This window comes from Cnephaeus nilssonii, assembly GCF_951640355.1.
Source record: "Cnephaeus nilssonii genome assembly, chromosome: 2".
In the NCBI taxonomy this organism is placed as follows: domain Eukaryota; kingdom Metazoa; phylum Chordata; class Mammalia; order Chiroptera; family Vespertilionidae; genus Cnephaeus; species Cnephaeus nilssonii.
The window spans coordinates 11,060,357-11,074,937 of NC_137073.1; the positions used below are offsets into that span (position 1 = coordinate 11,060,357).

The window sequence follows — 14,581 nt, forward strand, 5'->3', positions numbered from 1 at the left end:
ATAACAGCTTCCATGAGAACAGCACAGTTGGGCTCGGCAGGAAGAGAGGAGTTAGAGCCAGGCTAGCATGGAGAACAGGACATTCAAATGGTGAGTTTCCCACAAAGGGGCTGGTCCCATGGCTGCCAACCTGAGCTGAACTCCCAGGGGGTGAGAGAGAAGGAGAAGACCCTCAGGAAGGTGTACCAACCTCATCCAGTAGCTATAATCCCTCTTTGCCTGTGGTTCCTGAGCTGGGAAGAGAAATCCTAAATCTTAAGTCACTAAGTTGTGCCTCTAAATACTGGTCAGCTGAAACCAAACTCCTGCCATGAACCAGAAATGTGCCTCGTCTTGTGGAGGAAAGTCCTGCTCCACGACTGACCTATTAGCCATCCCTTCCCGAAGCAGGTGGTGACTGAGAGGTCTGTGCCTGCTTCCTGAGGATTGCTCCGCCATGCAGTGGCTGATGAGGCTCCGGGTCCTTTGGGGCACCCACAAATCCTGCCACGCCTTCCAGCCTGCCCCTTGGCACTTGCGCTCCCAGTCTGTATCAGCAACTGGCGCCCCGCGATGGAATGACCATGATACACCTGAGAAATTTAACTTTGCAAGTGATGTCCTGGACTACTGGACTCAAATGGAGAAGGTGAGGAGGTGCCTGTGATGGGGGTGAGGGTAGGCGTGATCTCTCTGGCTTATCTTGTTCCTCGGAGGCTGAGGGCACAGACCCGATACAGCCTCTGCCTCAACTTACCAGTGTCATGGGAAAAGCTTATGTTTTGAGGTTCAATTCTCAATTCTCATCCTGGCTACTTGCATACTTCTCTGAGCCTCAGTGGTTTTATCTGTGAAATGGGGACAATCTCCCTTAAGAAACATGACAGCAGGTAAAAGTATCTGGTACAGTCAGATAATAGTGACCAAATGCAAAGTTCTAACTACAAGGTCAGCAACTTGATGTTCATCTGAATTCTGACCTTCCACTAAGGGGACTGTGAGCCTCACTGGAATTCATCTCATCAAACTTGGGCTCCACTTCAGGCTGCACAGAGGGAAGGGACAGGCCCCCTGCTGGTGCACCTGCGCACCTGACAGGTAGAGCTCAGTCAGCTGTCCTCCTGTGAGGAGAGGAAGGCCAGCTGCAGGCCTTGCTACCAAAGGCGACTGGGGTGTGGCATTGGGGTCTGTCCAGAGAAACCAGTCCCTCAGCCTCTAGAGTTTACAGGTCTCTTCAGAAGACACCAAGTGCTGGAAACTGAAAGGGGAGCAGTGATGTGTACCCCAGGGGATGGGGTGGACAATTGGTGGTGTTCCGGGTACTAAGTCCCAGCTGATGATGATCACAGTGTGAAAAGTTACCCGACATTATCTTTGTAGAAAGAGAGAATTCACCGGCAATGCAGTCTGACAGTTGATGGAATTTTTAAGTTTCCCATAGATATAACATATGCATTCACGTGGTAGTGATCAAGGCCTATATGCCTTTCATGGGGCTTCTTCCTCCTTTCTCTGAGTTTTCATAATAACTCCCAGGAAAATAGAGCCTTGGTTATGAAGAGCCCTTTTATGATCCACATTTCCCAGATAAGAAAACTGAGGATCCGAGTTTTTCATAACCTACAGAAATTACATGCCTAAGTAGAGGAGCAGAATTTGGGTCCAGGTTGTCTAGTTCCAAAATACATTTTTTAAACCTGTTCTCATGATCTGATGATGCCAAATCTTTTCCTTCAGACAATAAATTGACTTCCATTACTGCCCAGACCAAACATCTGATGAAGACCTTTTGAACCGTGAGATGAGCTGGAGAGGGAGGACCTAGAGAGGAGGGAAGAAGCCATCACTTTTTATTGCATTTATCTTCATAAAATTCTTATTCATCAGTTCATGCATCCACTCATGGAGATAAATACCAAGTAAATAGGGTTCTCCCATGAAATACCTGTTCTTGTTGGGTTTTATATCATTGTTATCAGTCATTGCCAAGTCATCCATATCTCCCAATGTCCCCCCAGCACCCTCATTCCATTAATTTTCATTCTTACAACACTTCTGATCTGTTTCACTTTTCCAATTGCCTTAACCATGATCAGTGTCTCTCTAGTGATGTGTGGTGTCTTACACCTAGAAGTTTCTCAACAAACATTTGTGGAGTAAATTAATTTTAAAACCTGCCTTACAATCCATAGATCTTGGTGCTCCTCCTATTAAAGACTGCAGAGAGCATACCATTGGGGTCCACTCAGCTCCCTGAACCTCCCTTAAAACTTAACAGTCTTAAGTTAGATATCCAACATTTTTATGTGCCCTCTCCTGATTGTGTGTGTGTGTTTGTGTATGTGTGTGTTTGTGTATGTTTGTGTTTGTGTGTGCGCACGGTCATGCAAAAAATTCTATATAATAAAAGGCTAATATGCCAATCGAAGGAACTGCGGAGTGATCAGTCACTATGACACGCACTGACCACCAGGGGGCAGACACTCAATGCAGGAGCTGCCTCCTGGTGGTAGTGTGCTCCCACAGGTAGAGTGCTGCTCAGCCAGAAGCCAGGCTCATGGCTGGTGAGGGCAGTGGCGATGGTGGGAGCCTCTCCTGTCTCTGCGACAGTGTTAAGGATGTCTGATCACTGGCTTAGGCCTGCTCCCCAGGGTTACAGGGCCTAAGCCATCAGTCAGACATCCCCCAAGGGTTCCTGGACTGCAAGAGGCCACAGGCCGGGCTGAGAGGACCTCCCCCAACCCCTGAGTGCATGAATTTCATGCACTGGCCCTCTAGTTCATTATAAAACAAAAGAAAGTGCTTTGTCGCCCTGGTTAGGTAGCTTAGTTGGTTAGAGCATCATCCCAATCCACCAAAGTTGTGGGTTTGATTTTTGGTCAACCAATGAATGCATAAATAAATGGAACAACAAATAAATGTTTCTCTCTCTCTCACTTCCTCTCTCTATAAAATGAATCAATAAATAAACATTTTAAAAGAATACAAGGTAAATCTTTTCTATATGCAATAAACTCACATGTGTGGAGATTTTGTTTGTTTTATTGTGACTTGGATGTCTTTATTTATCCTCACCCAAGGATATTTTTCCTCATTGATATTTTAGAGAGAGGGGAAGGGAGTTAGAGGAAGAGGAGAGTGAGAGAAACATTGATGTGAGAGAGACACATCCATTGGTTGCCCTGACAGGGTCTTGAAATGAACCTACAACTGAGGTACCTGCCCTTGGCTGGAAATCTAACTCTAGACCCTTCAGTCCAGAGGCCTACTTTCTAACAACTGAGTCAAACCTGTCAGGGCTTTATTTTTTTTTTTAATTAAAAATTGTTTTCAATTACAATTGACATACAATGTTATATTCATAAGTTAAATAAATGTCTAATCACTAGGTTGTACACCTGAAACTGAGCTCTAGACTATTCCTATCACCCCAAAAGCTTTCTTTTGTCCTTTCTCAGCCAATCCCCTCCCACCCCCACCCTGGGCCCCAGGCAACCACTGACCTGCTCTTGCACCCTTTTGTGTCTGGTTTCTTTTACTCAGCATAATGTTTTTGTGGATTAGTTGTTTGTCTTTTTTTTGTAATCCTCACCAGAGGATATTTTTTCCATAGATTTTTCTTTTTTTTTTTTTTTTAGAGAGAGAGTGGGAGGGTGAGGGAGAAAGAGAGAAAGAGAGAGAACATGGACATGTGAGAGACACAGCCATTAGTTGGTATCTGGTTGGGATCGAACCTGCAACCCTTAACCAGGAATCAAACCCGGAACCGTTTGGTTCAAGGGCAGACACTCTAACCACACTGGCCAGGGCTGTTCATTTCTTTCTACTGCTGAGTTACTTACTCAGTGTCTTATCTTTTAAAACAATTTCTTAATATCCCTTGGTTTCAGATCTCACCCCTTAAAATTTTAAATTTCAAATCTAGTTTAAGGATTGTATTTTATCTTCTCAAAAACTTCATGTCAATATCACATTATCAAATTAATCCTTAGTACAGAAATACATAACTACTAAAGTGATATCTTCTTCAAGGTGCAGGAGTTAGGATCTAACACAGTCTGAATTCTGAGCAACAATTGTTTTCTACCTTGATATACCAGCTTTTCCATCATTTTTAGAATCCTGCAGAAATCTTGTATACTGAAATAGGCTCTCTATAAGCAGTGCACAACTTGTCATCAATACTTGTTAATTTTTTAACCTGTAGGGCAAGAATTTTTTTCACAGCACTGATTTTTTTAAAGCTGTAGAGACACACATGTATATGCACATATATTAATCTTATCTCACATGAGATACATTCTTTGGTTCCAATCATCTGAGTCAAAGGATCATGTTTGTGCATCTATGGGGGGGGGGCGGGGGGGAAATTGCTGGAAAAATGTACACTAAACCATTTCAGTGCTAACATTCAGGGAGTAAGAATGTGATGAGAAATTTGAAGAAATCCTTTTGTGTATAAGAACCTTTCTGCTCATAAGTTTCTGTATTGCCTGAGTTTCTACTCTGAACATGTTTTGTTTTGAGAATAAGAAATCCTTTAAAAAAAACCATGTTCATTATGGAAAACTTGGGGAAAATAAGACGGTTGAGTTAAACAAGAAAATTGGCCATAAATATTTAAACCATTTACATATGGGCACATATGTGTGCCTTGTTTACCATGATATCCTTTTGGTCTAAGAACAGTGCCTAAGAAATAATAAGATCTAACTAATATCGAATGAATAAGTGAATAATTATGATTAAATTTGAATTATAATGTAAATGTGGTTTTGCTTATATAAATTGATATATTGTTAGCGTTTTATTGCAAAAAATGGTTTTATTAATTCTATAATTTTGTAGACAGCATATAGTTAGATCCTGCCAATCTTTGTCTTTGGGAAATTTAGTTCTCTTACCTTTAAAGCAATTACTAATAGGGAAGGACTTACTACTGCCATCTTGTTAATTGTTTTCTTGAATCATAGCTTTTATTTTTGTCCCTCATTTCCTCTTTTACAGCTTTCTTTTGTGTTTGGTTGATTATTATTGTAGTGATATGTTTTGATTCTCTTCTCATTTCCTTCTGTGTATATTCTGTGAATTGTATATATTACATATAATGTCTTAAAGTTATAGACATCTATTTTAAACTAATAACAACTTAACTTCAATTGCTTATAAAACCCTATTCCTAAATAAATTTAAATAATAATAAGAATTATAAAGATATATAAAAAGAAAAAAGACTTATATCCAAAATATAGAAAGGGCTCAAACTCAACAAGAAACAACCCACTTAAAAAATTGGCAAAGATTCTGAACAGATATATCATTTGAGAGTCACACACACAGAAAACAAGCCTACAAAGATACTCAACATTACTTTTTATTAGGGAATTTATAAATAAATGAATAAATAAATAAATTCCTACATCTCACTCGCCACTGAATGTTGCCAACAAGTTTCACTCTTTTTTTTCTGTCCCAGAGAGGGGCTGGGGACCCAGCGACACCTCCTCCCAACCCTGGGACACCACATCAGAGAAGGGGGGTGCAAAAGTGAGCAGAACATCACAACATGCCCTACCGTTCTGAGTGTGGCTTTAGCTGTGTGGCCATTTGCTGGTTGCTGCAGATCCTTGACTGAAAAGGACCAACAAAGCCATTTCAGTCTGTTTACTTGATGTTTCTCTGAAGGAATAGGGGCCTGGACCTTCCCAGTCTGCTTCTTACAAATTTCACCGTTAGAGGTAACTTAATTTTAAAAATTAATTTCCCCAAATATTCAGAGCCTAAACTAGCCTCTTTTATTGTGTAGCAATTATGATAATAGTCATATTTATTGAGTAGCTACTGTTATGTACACTTTACTCATTAAATAACTCATTTAGATTTTATGACCTTCTAGGTAATATTGACCCACTTCATAGATAAGAATGCTGGGGCACAAAGAGAACGCACTGTCTACATGAAAATGAGACACATAGGGATGGAGCTTTTTAAGTCTTCAATTGGAGACATGAAGCTATTCATGGTTTTATATGACTTGAGAGGAGATGGCTACAGTAGACCAAAAGAAGTTGGCAGGATCACACCCTAACTTTACTTGGCTCTTTAAATGATTTAAAATGAGGTCTCAGGCCCTAGCCTGTTTGGCTTAGTGTATAGAGTGTTGGCTTATGGACCAAAGGGTCCCAAATTCGAGTCCGGTCAAGGGCATGTACCTTGATTGCAGGCTGTTCCCCGGCCTGGGCACTGGTCAGGGCCAATACAGGAGGCAACCAGTGGATGTGTTTCTCTCACATCAATATTTTTCTCGGTCTTTCCCTTTCTCTTCCACTCTCTCTAAAAATCCTCGAGTGAGGATTAAAAAATAATAATTAAAAAAATAAATAAAATGGGGTCTTAATTCCTGAGCTATGCTCACAGTGGAATGTGCCTATGACAGTGGATTGGGGAAATAAGTGCCCTTTTCCTCTGAAGCAGGAAGTAACACATGGTGTATGATCTTGACCAGGAAGGCAAAAGAGGCCCCAACCCAGCCCTGTGGTGGGTGAACAGCCAAGGAGACGAAGTGAAGTGGAGTTTCAGAGAGCTGACAGACTTCACCTGCCGTGCAGCCAACGTCTTCACGCAGACCTGTGGCCTGCAGCAGGGAGACCGTCTCGCCTTGATTCTGCCTCGAGTGCCTGAGTGGTGGCTGGTGACCATGGGCTGCATGCGAACAGGTCAGTGACTCAGAGAGACCCGTAGAAACCTTAGGGATGTCCTAGAGCCAACTGGTCCAGGAACACCAGGTGCTTTCTCTTCCCCCACATTCTTTCTTCTTCACAGTCTTTCCCTTTCTCAGACGCCCTCACATATTTGTATCTCTTATCCCTCACTCTCTTCCTCACCCTGACATATGCTCAAACACAATGTCATACACACACACGCGCGCGCACACACACACACACACACACATACTTTCTCTTGCACAGTCTCAGACATTATTACTATTGTGAAATTCATAAATTGTTAACCTTTTGCCATATTGGAGCCTCCAACTGAGTTAGTAAAGAGTCAGTTGCAAACATTGTGACACCCATAAATAGCATGTATATACCCATAAACCCTGGATCACAGACATTTCCTTCACATCACCATAGCAGGCTTACCAAACAAGAAGTCTGACATTGGTACAATATATGTTACCTGATAGCTATCCATAGTCCACATTTCCCAATTGCCTTAATAATGTGCTTGACAGCCATTTCTTTCTTTAAGTCCAAAATCCAATTGAGGACCATGCATTGCATTTAGTTGTCATGTCTTCTCCATCTCCTTTAGCCTAGAAGGGTTCTCTAGCCTTTTCCACATGGCAATGACATTTTGAAGTGTCTAAGCCACTTGCTTTGCAGGCGGTGCACCCAAATGTGTATTTCTGACTCTTCTTCATGATTATATTCATCTTAAAACATCTTAGCAGCAGTGCTGGGAGGACAGTGTTGTGTCTTTGTCGGTGCATCACATGAGGGGTCTATGCAGTTGTTTTGTCTTCCATCAGTGACACTGTTTATCTTGTTAGGAGGGTGGTAGTCAACTGTGTCAAGGCACCTTTTCTGTTCCTGACCAGTAAGAAGTCTGTGGGGCAACACTTATGAGTCTAGTGACTATCCTGCTCCCACTGACTTTCACCCCATGGTTTGAGTGTCCACTGGTGATTCTTGACTGAGTTGAATATTATTATGGTGGTTTTACATGAGGATTTTCTGTTTATATCACCCCCTCTACATTCATTAGTTAGCATTTTTCTGTAGAGATTTTCATTTCCCTTTTAATTGCTTATCTATCTATCTATCATCTATCTACCTACCTACTTACCTACCTACCTACCTACCTACCTACCTATCTAGTTATCCAATTTAGAATCAGAATGGAACTCATGGATTTTTTTAAATCAGTTGAATCATATGTTCACACAACAGTCTGTTCATGCTCTTGCTTATATATTCTCTCTCTCTTTTTCCTCATAAAATAGTTGATTAATCCATCTAGTTCCTGTGGAATCAAACGTTAATAGCAACAGCAGAGGGAGCATAAAGAAGCCATGTGACCTGTAGAGCTAAGAGATGGCCCATGAGAAACCCAAGATGTGAGCTGAGCCCTCTGGGAACAGCATAACTAAAGAGAAGTAGAAGCAGAGAAAGGGAATTCCAAGAACAGGCTCGGCACATACAAAGGCTTACAGTCAGGAGTTGCCTATGTGAATGGCCAGTTTGAAATAGAGAATAGAGGTGTGGGAGAGCAAGGTGGAGTGTGGGCAGCATCTTCAGTGTCAGAATGGGGAGCGTGGAGTTTTCTGGAGAGAGGACATAGGTGTTAGTGAAGAGAAGTGAAGGAGAACGTGGTGGGGAGGCAGGCTAAATGGCCATCTCAGGAGAGATTAAAGAAAATTAAGTTTATTTAAGGAAAAGGGGATGGGGGGTGAGATACCCAAAGGGAAGTGCTGCACAGCGCCGAGCCAAGGGGATGATGGTGAGCCCAGGAGCAGGAGTTTCATCCTTCTATGCTGTCACAGTGGGAATCTATTGTCTTCAGTGGGTTTGGGGGCTGAGCTGCTGGGGATGGAATACAGGTGTGCCATTGAGTGTCTTCAGGACAATTTCACTCCCTTATATGGTCTGATTCCTGGTGTCCAGCAAGCATTTCCTGCTCTTTGTTCTCCTGTGGCCAGAAGCTTACAAATGGCTGTCAAGGGTTGTATTGTCTTCTAGTCCTAACAAGAGTAAATGTAGGGAGAAAATCAATGCTCTATGGAACTTCCACAGATTATAATATGGAAGTTCCTGGGTAAGGCATCTGCTGGGGAGATTAGAATCCAATAGGTGCACACAAATACTTGAACTAATTGTTGATGACAGCAGATGGAAGGGAGGGAATGTAGGAAAGTTCAAGGGACAATGTGGTTAATTTGGACGTGAGGGATGAAGGAAAGAAGGGATTCCCAATGACACAGGGATGAGAGAAGGGAGTGGGAGGAGAAAAGTGGGGGCTGGGATGCAGCTATTCCTGATGTCAGAGACTGTCCAGGTCTCATATAAACTCTTGCAAAGTAGAATCCACCTGTCTGCTGGCTGCACCCATCTAGAGTAGAAAGGTTTAGGTCAAGCCTTTCAAATGTTAATGTGCATGGGAATCATTTGGAGGTCCTGTTAAAAGGTGGGTTCTGGCCCTGCTGCCTTGTGTCAGTGGTTGTGCATTGACCTATGAACCAGGAGGTCATAGTTCAATTCCCAGTTGCGGCAGGTGCCCCAGTTGCAGACTAGATCCCCAGTGTGGGCATGCAGGAGGCAGCCAATCAATGATTCTCTCTCATCACTGATGTTTCTATCTCTTTCTCCCTCTCCCTTCCTCTCTGAAATCAACAAAAATGTATTTTAAACAAAATTTTTAAAAATGCAGGTTCTGATTGGGTAGGTTTGGGTGAGGCATGATGGTGCTGAAACTGCGGGCCTTCGCAAGGCAAGGGGTTAGGGGATTTCTATGCAGATCAGCCAGGCCTGAGGGCCATGGTTGTGAAAGAGGAAGTAAAACAAATAATTTCTTTCTCATTCCCAGGGATTATCTTCATGCCAGGGACAACCCAGATGAAGGCCAAGGACATTCTCTACCGACTGAAGGAGTCGAATGCCAAGAGCATCGTGACCACAGATGCCCTTGCCCCGGAGGTGGACTCTGTGGCTTCTAAGTGTCCCGCTCTGAAAACCAAGCTCTTGGTGTCTGACCACAGCCGTGAGGGGTGGCTGCACTTCCGATCTCTGATTAAGTGAGTTTCGGGTGTGATGGAGGTGCTCTCTGAGGAACGGTGGGAGAAGGCCATGCACACCCAAGCGCTGTAGACAGACAGCGGGTGGTAGGAAGTTCACCAGGCCTGGCTCCAGGAACCTCTTCCCAGCTATGTCCCTGACCTGCTGTGTGACCCTGGGCTACTTCCTTCCCCTCTCAGCCAAGGTTACTTCATCTGCAATATCAGGACATTGCACTTCTATGCTTCTCTCCCTGAAGTTTGATCACCCCTGGGATGTGAAAGGAGGTGTACCATCAGAGGATTACTGTGTTTCAAGTTTCTTGTAGGTGGGAGTCTAAAAGACTATTCATATATAAATATAAATACATATATGGGAATAAGTTGAATGAGAGGTTAAAATGGATCCTTAAGGTGAAAGCTGAGACTGCAAGAAAACATGAGGCTGTGACTGGAAGGGGCTTTTGGGGCACACATCTCCCAGGGTGTGTGTGCCCTTCGAAAGTTAGGGCAATGTCAGAGAGACCCTCCACCTCCAATCCTTTAATTCTGTGAGCCTTCAGGCGTTTTTTACACTGTCCATCTAAGAAACGCCCAGACCTGCAGGAAATTTTTATGAGTTTATTTGAGCCAAACTAACAACATGTGCTGGGGAGCAAGACCTCAAATGTTCCGGGGGGAAAGAGTTTTGTAGCTTCTGTCATGCATTTGAAACTCAGGAGGGGACACAAGAAAGACTAAGGTGGGAAAAGCCAGGTGGGGATGGGATTACAGGATAGTTAAGATTCTCTGCTCCCTTGAGGGGTCACACCCCCTTCAAGGGATATTACTTTCCGTATTTCAACGGCATGTTAACCTAGATGCACAAGAGCAATGGACAGGCTTGCTTAAGGCAAAGATAACCCTTTCACCAGAGAAGCTCTGTGTCAGGGGCCTGACTCCCGCCATGCCCTGCCCGGGCAGGGATTTATGATCAGATCACCTGGGAGCTTAGTTCACAGAGCCCCCGTTCCACCCACAGCTGAAACCTTGCTGGGTGTCTTTTCTTTGTCTCTTTTATTTTTCTGAGGTAACACTGGTTTATAAGGTATAAGTTGCACTGCATTTGTTTTCTTGAAGGAACCCTTCTGTTTTTAAAGTAAAATGTTATTCAACCCCCAAAGGCAAACACAGTGACGTCACACCTTGTGGAGGACTTTAAGGTTGAGAGTTGGGGCTCTTCCTCCAGGGAGCACGCCCTCACCTCCCCCTGCGCTACCTTTGCCTCTCTCTCCTCACGCTAAGGGCCCTTCTTCTGCCCGAACTTGTTTCCTGAGCCAATGCAGCCCCGCTGGCTCACTTCCACTACCTCTGTGGCTTCTAGATAAACTTTCTTTTGTAATTTGAATAAACAAATAAAGTCAGAGAGTTAAACAACAACAACAACAAAAACTTAAATAAATAATACTGTTGCCCAGCCCTCATGTTTCAGTGGTTGAGCTTCGACCTATGAACCAGGAGGTCAAGGTTCTATTCCTGGTCAGGGCACATGCCCAGGTTGCAGGCGCGATCCAAGGTGGGGGGATGGGGGGGAGAGGGCATGCAGGAGGCAGCCAATCAATGATTCTCTCTCATCATTGATGTTTCTACCTCTCACTACCTCTCCCTTCCTCTCAGAAATCAATAAAACATATTTTTAAAAAATAGTACTGTTGAAAAATCCCTTAAATTGCCCAGAGTCAGGACTGTACCATTTCTCAGCAAGAGCCAGTGTTCCCTCCAGCATTTGGATGATCCACAGTTTATTTGATCAACACAGGAAGCTCACAAACCCAATCATCGCAGGCCAGGCCTGGAGACTGAGTGTAGAAGCTCCCAGGAATCAAGGCCCACTGATTCTTCCTTCTTTCACTCTCACTCTCCCTCGCTTTCTCTGCTCCTTCCCCCTCCCCCACTTATCACCAAGGTTATGGAGTGAAATTCCTGTAAAGTTAGTTTGTATGAAAGCAAGCTTAGTAGTGTGAGTAAGAGGACAGTCTATGCATCACACTGGGTTTGAACCCTGGCTCTGCCAATTGCTGGCTGTATGTCTTCAGGCAAGTTACCTAACCTCTCTGAGCCTGTTTCCTCATCCACAAAGGGAGCATGACAGGTTGGGCATAGTCACCTCTTGGGATTGCTCTGAAGATTGAATGAGTTCTTATCTGTAAGTCATTTACTAGTAGAGCATTTTCAAAAACAGTAAGTTCTATTTCAATGTTTGTTAAATTATAAAATATTCAGCTGTGTTTTCCCCATTTTTTAAATGAAGAAATGTCAGTGTTCTTACCCATGTCACCCATAAACTCTGTTTGATGCTTCAGACCTGGAGACCAGTGTTCCCTCCAGTGTTGCAAAACCCCAGTTTTCTGCACTGGCCCGGTAGCTAGATTGGTTAGAGTGCCAAGGTTGTGGGTTTGATCCCTGGTCAGGGCACATACAAGAATCAACTAATGAATGCATAAATAAGTGGAACAGCAAATCCAAGTTTCTCTCTCTGTCTCTCTCCCTCTCCCTCTCTCCCTCTCCCTCTCTCTTTCTCCCTCTCTCCCTCTCTCCCTCCCTCCCTCCCTCTCGCTCCCTTCCTCTCTCTAAAATCTATACAAGCAAACCATGTTACTGACTTTGACCCTCATGTTGTTTCTTTGGTTTACCCTGAGGGTGGAGCCAGGAGACTTGACTTCTTTTCTGTTCAATCCCTTTGTAGATCAGCATCCCCAGAGCACACCTGCATTAAGTCAAAGACCACGGACCCAATGGTCATCTTCTTCACCAGTGGCACCACCGGCTTCCCCAAGATGGCAAAACACAGCCATGGACTTGCCTTGCGACACTCCTTCCCTTCATGGTAGGAAAGAGGCCACCAACTTAGTGGCTGGGTCACACTCTGGGGCAAGGGGTGTGTGTGTGTGTGTGTGTGTGTGTGTGTGTGTGTGTGTGTGTGTTGGGAAAGGTGCTCTAAGTAGAACCAAGTCCATCCTGCTTCTCCCTTCTGCTCTCTTTGGTTCAGACCACTGAGGGTCTCAGAGTTGAAGGTCTGGACTTCTAAGTGTGTGTGGACAGAAGCCTCCCAATGACAAGTGGGTCCTGCCTGAGCACCTTCACAGGTGTGGAGGGGACATGGGTGGAGGCAGCAGGTGTTCTGAAAGCTGCACACTTGGCAAGCCATGTGTCTTTATCACTGGTTCCAGGTTTGGTGGGAGGAGGACAGAAAGTTCTAGCGATGTGAACTGTACAAATACGGAGGTGGAGTTTCCCAATCATGAGCCATTAGGGGGAAGTAATACCTGGAACCAAGCAACTACCTTTAACCTAAAATAAATAATTGTAGAGGCTGAAGACATAGCCTTGGGTTATCCATGTAATCAATTTTAAACCAAACATCTTTTCCCTCCTACTTCCTCCTCCCCAACTAGTAATATGCAGACCAGACCAAGTTCTGTGGAGAAGTATGGGACTTGGTTGGAAAGTCTGTAAGGAGGATTTTCCAAAGGGTCGGGGGCCTCTGGGGGACCTTGCCAAAGGCGATAGCCCCTACCTTGACTTTTCCAAACAAGTCTGATCCCCTCGGTGTTTTGGTGGAATCTCTATATTTAATCTTTAAGACCCGACGTTGAAGAAGCATGTGCTTTCTCAGGATATTCACCCTGCTGATTTTATCTAGAGGTTAAATTCAGTTCAAGCTGTTGTTACAATAAGAGGATAACAGTGCATGCAATCAGGCTGTTTTGGTTCCTAAAGCCAAACAAGCCCTTTAGCCTTCTCTTTCAGAGAAACGTGTGTCAAAGAAATCTGTTCATCCCTCTCTCAGGGTCTGCTGGTCAGCCCCAGCAAAGTTCTATGTGTTTTGTACCTTATTAAGAAGACCAGAGGGCAGAGAGGTGTCTTGTGGACACTGGTTTTCTGTGCTAATGATACCACTTGATCAGCAAAACCCTGGAGGAATGGGGGAGGAAAGAAGGGGAGAGTTTATGTGTAGTCAGAATAACACAAGCAAAGGCATAAAGATATAAAAGGTAGCATTCATAGCCTAGCTGGCATGGCTCAGTGATTGAGCATCGACCTATGAACTTGGCTCAATGCCAAGTCAGGGCACATGCCCAGCTTTCGGACTCTATCCTGGTGTGGGGCATGCAGGAGGCAGTCAATCAATGATTCTCTTCACCATTGATGTTTCTATCTCTCTTTCCCTGTCCCTTCCTCTCTGAAATCAATAAAAATATATTTTAAAAAGTAGCACTCATAGAACTACAGAGATTTGAGAGGAGCTGCTGCTCAGGGTGTCAGGGAGGCACAGATGGGAGCAGCTGAGAAAGTGAGTGGGGCCCAGAGCACACAGGGTCGTGGGGACTTTGGTGTAGAGATTGAACTTATTGGGAACACAGTGGGCGTTATTGAAAGGTTGTTAACAAGGGAGAGACCTAATCAAATTTGTATTTTGAAAAGATCACTGTGGCTGCAGCATGGAGAATGGCTGGGAAAAAGAATAGATTTAGAAAGACCTGTTAGGGGGTCTTAGAATAATTTAGGTGCAATATGGTGGCTTCTTGGCCAAGGTGCTGGGGACTCGGAGGAAGTTAAGAAGTCTGAGATTTTAGCAGATAGAATGGGAAGGTGTGCTGGCTAGATGTGGGAGGTAGGAGAGGCTGAAGAGTCAAGGTTGACTCCCAGGTTTTGAGCTTGGACAGTAATGACATTCACTGAGACACAGAGAGCACTGGAGAAGAATTAGTCCAGGGAGGCAGGAGATATTAGGATGTTCTGGGTTTGAGATGCCCAGTGGGCAGTTGGGTCTGAAGCTCAGAACAG

At 44.1% G+C, this 14,581-nt stretch overlaps 1 protein-coding gene across 1 annotated transcript in view; it reads left to right on the forward strand.

Annotated features, from left to right (window-relative positions):
- Positions 1–436: 436 nt before the first annotated feature.
- The window catches only part of LOC307092385 (acyl-coenzyme A synthetase ACSM1, mitochondrial-like), a gene marked incomplete at its 5' end in the record, with an annotated part of 46,394 nt that continues 32,249 nt past the window's right edge, over positions 437–14,581 (forward strand). The window contains 4 exons of the mRNA XM_079759680.1: positions 437–628; positions 6,485–6,695; positions 9,568–9,775; positions 12,480–12,620. Of these exons, the coding sequence (XP_079615806.1) occupies positions 437–628; positions 6,485–6,695; positions 9,568–9,775; positions 12,480–12,620 (752 nt within the window). The remainder of the gene's footprint in view (positions 629–6,484; positions 6,696–9,567; positions 9,776–12,479; positions 12,621–14,581) is intronic.